Consider the following 8,791-nt stretch of genomic DNA (forward strand, 5'->3'; position numbering starts at 1 on the left):
ACTTATCAATTCCATCTACACCTCCTAACCGGACTTACCAACGTATTTACCCCATAACATTTCCATTATTTCATTCACAATATTACATTCTCAATGAGAATCCAATTCTCAATCCAATCACTACAGGAAAAATGGGATTTAGCGGCGTTTATTTAATGGCGTTTTTATAAACGTCACTTTTTCTAATATTTAGCGACGCTTTATAAACGTCGCATTTTGATTTAATTAAAACGGTACCGTTTATTAATAGAAGTCGTTTTTGAACGCCTTCAAATGTGTCTTACCATGTTATCCCACTCCCACTCTCTCCACAACTCTGAGAATCAGAACCTCTCTTTTTCTTCAAACCTTCATTATTGATCCCTCAAATGTCTCACTCGCTCGCTCTCTCTCTCTCTCTCTCTCTCTCTCTCTAAACCCTTCGGTCTCAGAGATTGCGATTCATCCTTCTTCAGCTCGGTGAGCAACACCGTCTGCAATCTCAGTTTCGTATCCTCTCTCTCTCTCTCTCTCTCTCTCTCTCTCTCTCTCTGTTTCAAGCTCTTCCTTCCGTCTATTCTTCTCCTAGGGTTTGGATCAACTCTCCTCTTGCCTGACTATGTTGTGAGATCTGAGTTCGAACAGTAAAGGAAGCCCTAGATTGTTGTGTTTTGGGGTTCTTCTTGTTCCTTGAAGGCAATGCCGCTACAGTTATTGAGACTAGGACATCTCTTTTTCCCCCTCAAGAAGGTAAGATTTGAAGTTTGAAGCACCAATGTCTTCATGTTACGAAATTTCTTATTCAATAACATATGTTTCAGATCTGAGATTTCTCATTCAAAAATATGTTTGAGATTTGAAATTTCTTATTCAAAAACATATGTTTCAGATCTGAGATTTATCATTCAAAAATATATGTTTAAGATTCGAAATTTCTCATTCAAAAATATTTGTTTGAGATTTGAATTTTTTCATTCGAAACAATATCCTGTAGATATGAGATTATCTTTCAAAAATACATGTTTCAGATCTAAGAGTTTTTATTATTCGTTTGAGATATGAAGACTCGCTGGGATTTTTTTTTGGGTATAGCCTTCTTCCTGCTTAGGCTTTTGATTGTTGATTTTTGAGGGAATCTGATTACTCGAGCTTTTGCGTATATGAATGACATCCTTGATGAGGTCTGCTGTTATGTTCTGCATTTTAGTTATTATTATTATTATTATTATTATTATTATTATTATTATTGTTATCAATTCATGCTATATTCTAAAGTTTTCCATTTATATTCTGTTTTACATTTGACGAATTGATTCAGCACTCTTTTGTATCACTGACTGAAGCTTTATTGTTGACAAATATTTCAATTTAGATTGAGAACTAACCCATAATAATGCTTTGTATCAGACAAATGTTGGGGTAAGAGGATAAAAAGAAGCTATAAGCATTCTCTACCCCTGCTCTTTGGGCTAACTGATGTTTCCATAAGCTTGAGATTAATACAACATCAATCACCACCCCGAGGGTGGTGACTTGGTGGCAAGGTGCCTACTCCCAAGTGGTTTGGTGGAGAGGAGGTCATGAGTTTAGTTTAAGTCTCACAGGCGTCAATTGGGGGCACGAGACTCATGCCCATTAATACTGTTGTATGCAGATGGTTGCTTAATAGTTACTGTCAAGATTTAGCTTTGCTATTCTTACTGATTCTTGAGACTTGTTTGGTTTTTTAGCTCCTCTCAAGCGCATAAGCAGTTGGTCTTTTGATGAGAAACTCTTCTTACAGTCACTTTTCAAGGTAGTATAACCATAGCCGAGTTGCTTCTTTCAAAACTCAAAATCTTATACCATTTATGCATGTTGTTTTTTGGATAATTTTGTTAATTTACTCTCCATTTGTTATGACAAAAAATGTTTTCTAGAAAATATTTTTCACATTTTTTGGTGTTTTGAACAACAGAAAATGAAAGTCAATGAAAAATAAATTTATTTGGACAGAATGTTTTCTAATTTTGAAAGGTGAAAGACCTTTTGTGGACTACAATCTTACCAACACCATCCTACTACCCCACTTCCACCATCCCACCACCACCACCAACATTAATACATCACTAGCACATTAGTTTCAAGATCGCAACCAAAACATAAAAAAACGCTTTCTACTTTAAAAAAAAATATTGAAAATATTTTCTGTTAAAACAAACGAAGCATTAGATGATTCCTGAATATGTAGCTTTTAGGTATCTCAGAGATTACTGACCAGAAAGATTCTTGCAGGTTTTGGTCTCAGTTTCCGAAACCAGTTCCATCATTCTCTACATCAGGGATGTCGAGAGGCTCCTCCAATCCCAAAGACTCTACAAATTGTTCGACAGAGTGCTAAAGAAACTATCAGGATCAGTTGTAATACTTGGCTCTCGGATGTTGGACCCAGATGAAGATTGTGAGGAAGTGGATGACAGAATAGCTCTTCTGTTTCCTTATAACATTGAGATCAAGCCACCCGAAGACGAGATTCATCTTGTAAGGTGGAAAGACCAACTGGAAGAGGACACAAAGCTTATCCAGTTTCAGGATAACAAAAATCACATTGCCGAAGTACTTGCTGCAAATGATCTTGAGTGTGATGATCTCGGTTCAATCTGCAATGCAGACGCAATGGTTCTCGGTAATTACATAGAAGAGATTGTGGTATCCGCGATATCTGATCATTTGATGAATAACAATGACCCAATGTACCGAAATGGGAAGCTTGTTATATCGTCTAAGAGGTAGACAACTCGTTCTTTTTTTCTTTTTCTCTTTTGTTTTAATCAAATTTCATGTAGTTATTCTTGCTTGTGATGTGAACAGTTTGTCCCATGGGTTGAGTATCTTCCAGGAGGGAAGAACGGGTAGGAAAGATTCCCTAAAACTAGAGACAAATGCTGAATCTTCCAAGGTTTGTTCTACATCTTAACAATCTGACGAGAGTAGTGGAATTGATTTTTATCATTTTTAATAGGGTTTAACTAACTGTGCTTCATTTGTCTATCGATTTAGGACTCCGAGGGGGGAGAGATAATTGGGTCAAAGCCTGATGCAAACAAAAGCGAGACAGAAATCGGTTCCTTCAGCAAAGAAAGATGGTGAGAATTCACCGCCATCAAAGCCGGTAAGCCCATCTCTGATAAATTTATTTGAAAAGGGAGATGGTGAGAAGTAACAAAAAAATGAACCGACAGATAAATGTTTGTTGCAGTTGGACACTAATGCTCTTCCGCACTATCTTCTGAAAGTTTTAAGTATATTATCAGTTGATAATTGATATAATCTCTCCTAATATTGCACTTTCTTGCACTTTCAAGGATTTGCTAAGTACATGAAGAAAGAATATAACTTCCTAACAACATGTGTGTCTATGCATCATGGTTTCCTATAGGAAGTTCCTCCCGACAACGAATTTGAGAAACGCATAAGGCCAGAGGTTATTCCTGCAAACGAGATTGGAAGATCTTGATAATTCTACTTGATCCAAATACTAGCTCTCACCAAGCTTGTAGTTCTCAGGTAAGCAAATAAATCTGAATACAACTAAATTCCATCTTTTGTCTATGAGATGATTTTATAGACATTGATATCCTTTTGCAGGATGATTTGCTTAAGATTCTTGGCGAGAAACATCGACTTTATGATTTTCTTAGCTCACTCTCTCTGAAATGTTCATATGTACTTTTCAACAAGGAGCATGTGAAAGAAATCCTTTTGGAGGCTGACTTGCGGAAATCGGCTGGAAATACACAACTTACTCTGGCTTGCATGAATATTCTAGTGGTAAAACATTCTGTTCCTCTAGATGCTATTTTGAAGTGGTTGATTGTGTTATATAGACATTATCTTTTGCTGGTTTGTAGGATTTGATCAATTTTGTTGAGCCTATCATGGTGATACACAAGAAATTTTATGAATCAATGCACATGCGCTCATGCCTACAGATACATGCATGAATGGGGTACATGTAATGATATGTGGATAAGGGTTATTTTCTTGGCAGAATCTGACTGTAAGAAAACTGATTAGATGGCTGACTATGTCCATTTGCAAATTAAAACTAACTGATGCAAGTGTTTGCAGTATAATTGTGAGTCATGCTTCTACAGTGGTACTGGTACTTTGTCAGTTATCATCTCTTCATTCGATTATAATGCTCACTCTAAAAGCCGTGGTCACCTTATAATTCCATTTTTTATCTCAATTTTAGGTATTCTCTTTGGTTGGTATCATAGTTGTCCATCGGCTTTTTGTATCTTGAACATTTTCCATTCTCCAGTCAGAAAACTGCAGAACCGAAAAAAAAGAAAGAAGAAAGAAGAAAGAAACATGTTACAATTTGTTTTTTAATATTTGCTTATGATGAATTACAGATTCTTGCATGCTTCAGCCCTTTGCTGCTTAGTGGGATTGAAAAAGATTTGGTACATTTTCTTAAAGATGATAATGAAGTGATTAAAGAAGGTGTTTTGCATGTTCTAGCGAAGGCTGGTGGAACCATTCGAGAACAACTGGGAGTTTCATCCAGGTGCAACTATGGTAACTGTTGATTTCAATTATTCAAATTCCTTGTGTATGAGTTTCTTAGTTTTTCTTTTACTTGCAGTTCATTAGACCTTATACTGGAAAAGATATGTTTAGAGGGTAGTCGAAGGCAGGCAAAGTATGCAGTACATGCCCTAGCAGCAATAACGAAGGATGATGGGCTGATGTCGCTCTCTGTCTTGTACAAGGTTTGGTTTCATTTATAGTTCATCCCCTGTGGACTATTCTAATCATGTCTTTCTCTCCTTTGAAGGTGACTATAATTGAGATACGTTTCTTGCACTATGTGCAGAGGCTTGTCAATATGCTGGAGGAAAAGACACATTTACCTGCTGTACTACAATCTCTGGGATGCATAGCACAGACTGCAATGTCAGTTTTTGAAACAAGAGAGAGTGAACTTGAACGATTCATAAAAACAAATATTCTGGAGTGCAGTAATGTATGCCTTCGAAAGTATGTTAGACTTCTGTAGAATTCAATCCTATCTCATGTTAAGTTAAAATTGCTAGACATGACCATGGTTTGTTTTAGGGTAATTGATCATGGGTACTTTTATTTTATTTCATTATATCTCATTTTTATTGAGGGTTAATGTGTGACATTAGGAATGAGGACATGTTTGGCATATTGAGGGTTAATGTGAATATTGGTGCAATAAGTTAGAGGGTTAATTGAGAATGTGGGTGTAATAAGTCAGACACACACAAGTCTACTGGAGAGTGAATTTGTTTCCTTTGCTAACTTCCCATCTTGCTTTACAGATGTTCAAAAGATCCATTTCAGAGACGGCATTAGAGCGAATGTCTGGTTTGTTTGGATCGTTTTCAATTCTTCAACCAAAGGAGGGAAAAAAAAGGTATAATAGAATAATACTTGCCCTTATTTTTGGTGATGATGAGCATTTTGTAGCATGCGTCCCACATTCTAATGACCACTTTTCACATGACAAGGATGTGAGCATGCAGTATTCATGTTCTTTCTATGCCATTCAGCAAAAAATGATCGGCATTTGTCGCAATTGAATAACACTATAAGCTCATTAGATTTATTCTTGGTACGTGGTATGCTTCGATACTATTTAGAATCGTTTTTTAATATGTTATTAAATTAAGATATTAGAGATGCTGTAATGTTTTCTTGTATTTGAAAGTAATTGATATTCCAAATCTATGACTTTATTCAAAGTAGTTTGTATGTCTGTTAGCAAACCATTTGACATAAGTTTAGTAGTTTTTTTAAAAAGTTATTTGTGCTTTCTTCCTGCCTTACAGGATATGTTCTGGTGACTTTAGATTCTAGGAGGGAGAAGTCTAGTTCTACCCAAAACTGCAATGTATTTTTAAGGAAAATTGATTTTCTTGTTTATTGTGTCAATGGTTTCATATAATGCATTGTTGACATCATTGAAGTGGGCTCTTCTTTAGTTACAGGCACATTGCGTAGGCAAAGCAGTGGGGAAGAAGTTGGATCAAGGTATGGCGTGTATGTAGAAAAAGATGCAAATGTGGTCATTACCTGTTTGGTTGTTTAATATTCCTTCTATTTTGTCTTCTGCTTTCATTTGCAGGGGAACAGAATGTTCTTCCAATCCTTCAAAGCTTCATTGAAATGCTTCTGCCCCAGCTAATATGAATAACCTTAATATGAATAACCTTGTTTCACAATCCTCTTCCGCAAATCCAGGTTCTTTTGGAGTATTTTATTTTCAAAGAGTATATGATTTATAGTAGTCCTATTTACTGTTATGCATGAATAAAACATTTTAGCTACTTATTGGTGTAATAGATCTAATTGAATATTTTTTTAAATATGTTGTAATTGCAATACCCCACATAATTCACATGGGTGGAGGAGAAAAGTAGCATTATTCTTATTCGGCCCTTCTACCTGATTCTAAAAACGTATCAGAGTCATGCCACATTGATCTACACATCTTTGTCTCCAAATTGACCCAAATAGAAATACGCAAAAATTGTCTTTTATCTCTAAGAAAGCTGCTAGTTTTTTATTTTTATTTTTTATGTCCAACAAATTAGGAATGAACTCTTATTGGAGAGCCATTTGGACTCCTAACAAAAACTTAATGAACCCTTCTACCATCTAAAAAGTTTATTGGACTAGTTGTGGTAGAATCCTCATATATGCAAAAAACCTATGAAGGAAACCTCCTGCTACTTGATATATTCCCTTTATATACTGATCCAAAGCTTGGAAATTTACTGATGCAGAAATTCAAGTTCTGGTCTGTCCATAGCTTCCATACACGGTGCTGTACTTGCTTTGGCAGCTTGTGTTTTATCTGTTCCATATGATATGCCCAGGTATGTTCATGTCTAACATATACTAGGGCTGTGTTTGGATTTATGATATGCCCAGGTTTATTACCGATTTCTGTCCAGTAGCTGAAATGGAGCTTTGGACCCTGTGAGATTACTGATAAATGATAGATAAGGTATGTATAGGAAATAAAATATTATATTGGATGAGGTGGCTTACATTGACATGGTAGTTTTATAAACTCTATTGAATTATATTATTGTATATATCAAATCCCAGACTTAGCATCATTCTAACAGGAATAGAGTAGTCATTTTTTTCAATAGGAACACCAAGCTGGCCATAGCTAGTCCTTCACCATTCTCTGCTGCTCCTAATTTGGAATAAGTGACTAGGCTAAGCTCTTGTTTCATTGACTGCAATTTTGGTGCCATGAATGCCTTAGGCCTGCATCTTTCCATTTTCATTAAACTCTCTCCAATATCTCTCAGAGTCCACGCAAGTGATGACCCAACCACTTCACATGGTTCTCTAATTGATTGTCTTAGAGCTGATGAGGGCTGATGATAGAATTTGAATAAAATGTCAATATATTATTATATTTTTAAATATGATTGATGAAATCTAGGGGATGAAAATTTCAGACCTGTCTATGAGATTGAAGACACTCTTTTAGTGATACAATGGTAGTAGCAAGCTCTCTAAGAACATCTCCAATTTGTAGGTATTTGTCCCAGGGATAAGAGAGCCCAAATTTTCCATGCCATGGTTCCCATCTTGCAAAATTTGCCTGAAACATACATTCTGATCATCGTAAGCTACTAATTTTTCTGTCTTAGCTAATTAGAGAAGATTTAAATGGAAGACAAAAAAAAAAAAAAAAGTGGTTAATTTTATGGGATTCTTTCATGCATCTAGGTGATACAGTTCAACCAGTAATGTCCAATTCACTGGAATCGCTTGTGCAATAACTCAATGGCTCAGATTCTTTATTAACGAGTTGGAATTTTGCTCATGAGAATCTTTAATTATTTATTTTTTCAAACATTTAGCTCTTCATTCTAACTCTGTGGTATAATAGTTTAATGAAAATATACCAGAGACTCTTCGCTGGACTTTGAGTGTAACATTGATTTGCAACTGGCAAAACTGGTGTTGGAATGGTTTTCCTTCTCATTGACTAGTCTGAAGTACTCCTCCAAGTATCCTACATTGATGACACAAAAGTACTCTCTATTTCAGAGATATATAGTGTTTGATGACTTCCAAGTTGTAAAATGGAGAAATATTACAGATTTCTCAGAACTATTCAAACTCAAGTTAAGAAAAGAAAGAAAAAAAAGAAAAGAAAAGAGAGTTTACTGTAGTACTGATAAGCTTAATTTAATTCCTGTATTTTATGGTTTGGAATTCTTTAAGTGAATGCTGAAGCCAGATCTAATGGCTGATAGTTATTTGTTGCAATTATAAATTAAAACCTTATAAGAAATTTATTTTTGAATCACTCAGTTCTCTGTGTCTGAGATTGTTTTACTTTTACATGGATAATTTTAGTTTGGGCTGCATGTGAGCTTATTTATGATTTTCTCTCTGTTCCAATGAGTTCATAATAATTCTAGATTATGTTTAAATAAGTCCTCAATTTAGTTACCATACTTCGGCACCAATCATGATTGCTCCAACTGCAATGCATAAATTGGCTCATCCTGAAGGTCTAAATTCAGTTACAAGAGCTTTCGAGTGAAATTTTTGTGTAGTTCTGCTATCAGCTTTTGTCTGTACCAGGAGAGATCGCGACAACCCAAGCAGCAGCTTCACATCTTGGTATTGATTCTTGAATCTGGAGCTCCTTTGTTTACTTTTTTTCCTTGAATAATGAGTTGTCCCTCATACCTGTACTGTGGTGGAGGTTGCTTCAAGCTGCAACGCTGTTCGCTTTTTTAAATTCAAACACGATCAT

General features: G+C 35.6%; 1 protein-coding gene across 5 annotated transcripts; it reads left to right on the top strand.

The window, feature by feature from the left end:
- The first annotated feature begins 237 nt into the window (after nucleotides 1-237).
- On the top strand, nucleotides 238-8,335 carry LOC145797010 (sister chromatid cohesion protein PDS5 homolog A-like). Of its 5 annotated transcripts, none has more exons than XM_082882958.1 (9): nucleotides 3,398-3,525; nucleotides 3,607-3,789; nucleotides 4,380-4,534; nucleotides 4,613-4,739; nucleotides 4,844-5,007; nucleotides 5,316-6,027; nucleotides 6,122-6,237; nucleotides 6,783-6,820; nucleotides 6,931-8,335. In XM_082882958.1, the coding sequence occupies exons 2-6, from the start codon at nucleotides 3,775-3,777 to the stop codon at nucleotides 5,347-5,349; spliced, it is 495 nt and encodes a 164-aa protein (XP_082739084.1). In that variant the 5' UTR covers nucleotides 3,398-3,525; nucleotides 3,607-3,774; the 3' UTR covers nucleotides 5,350-6,027; nucleotides 6,122-6,237; nucleotides 6,783-6,820; nucleotides 6,931-8,335. The 5 variants fall into 5 exon arrangements, with proteins under 5 accessions (XP_082739080.1, XP_082739081.1, XP_082739084.1 ...); XM_082882957.1 differs by having other exon boundaries at nucleotides 5,316-5,410; nucleotides 5,979-6,027; nucleotides 6,783-8,335; XM_082882954.1 differs by lacking the exons at nucleotides 4,380-4,534; nucleotides 4,613-4,739; nucleotides 4,844-5,007; nucleotides 5,316-6,027; nucleotides 6,122-6,237 and adding exons at nucleotides 238-729; nucleotides 2,254-2,747; nucleotides 2,830-2,917; nucleotides 3,019-3,130.
- The last annotated feature ends 456 nt before the right edge of the window (nucleotides 8,336-8,791 follow it).

Source organism: Camellia sinensis, chromosome 8, assembly GCF_055761805.1.
Source record: "Camellia sinensis isolate YWXY chromosome 8, ASM5576180v1, whole genome shotgun sequence".
Classification (NCBI taxonomy): domain Eukaryota; kingdom Viridiplantae; phylum Streptophyta; class Magnoliopsida; order Ericales; family Theaceae; genus Camellia; species Camellia sinensis.

What these genes read in the sequence shown, in the direction of transcription:
- LOC145797010 (XM_082882954.1), top strand. Translation starts at nt 679, where the DNA reads ATGCCGCTACAGTTATTGAGACTAGGACATCTCTTTTTCCCCCTCAAG. An exon ending in CTTGTTATATCGTCTAAGAG is followed by an intron (nt 2,748 to 2,829) that starts GTAGACAACTCG and finishes TGATGTGAACAG; the next exon opens with TTTGTCCCATGGGTTGAGTA. An exon ending in CAAATGCTGAATCTTCCAAG is followed by an intron (nt 2,918 to 3,018) that starts GTTTGTTCTACA and finishes CTATCGATTTAG; the next exon opens with GACTCCGAGGGGGGAGAGAT.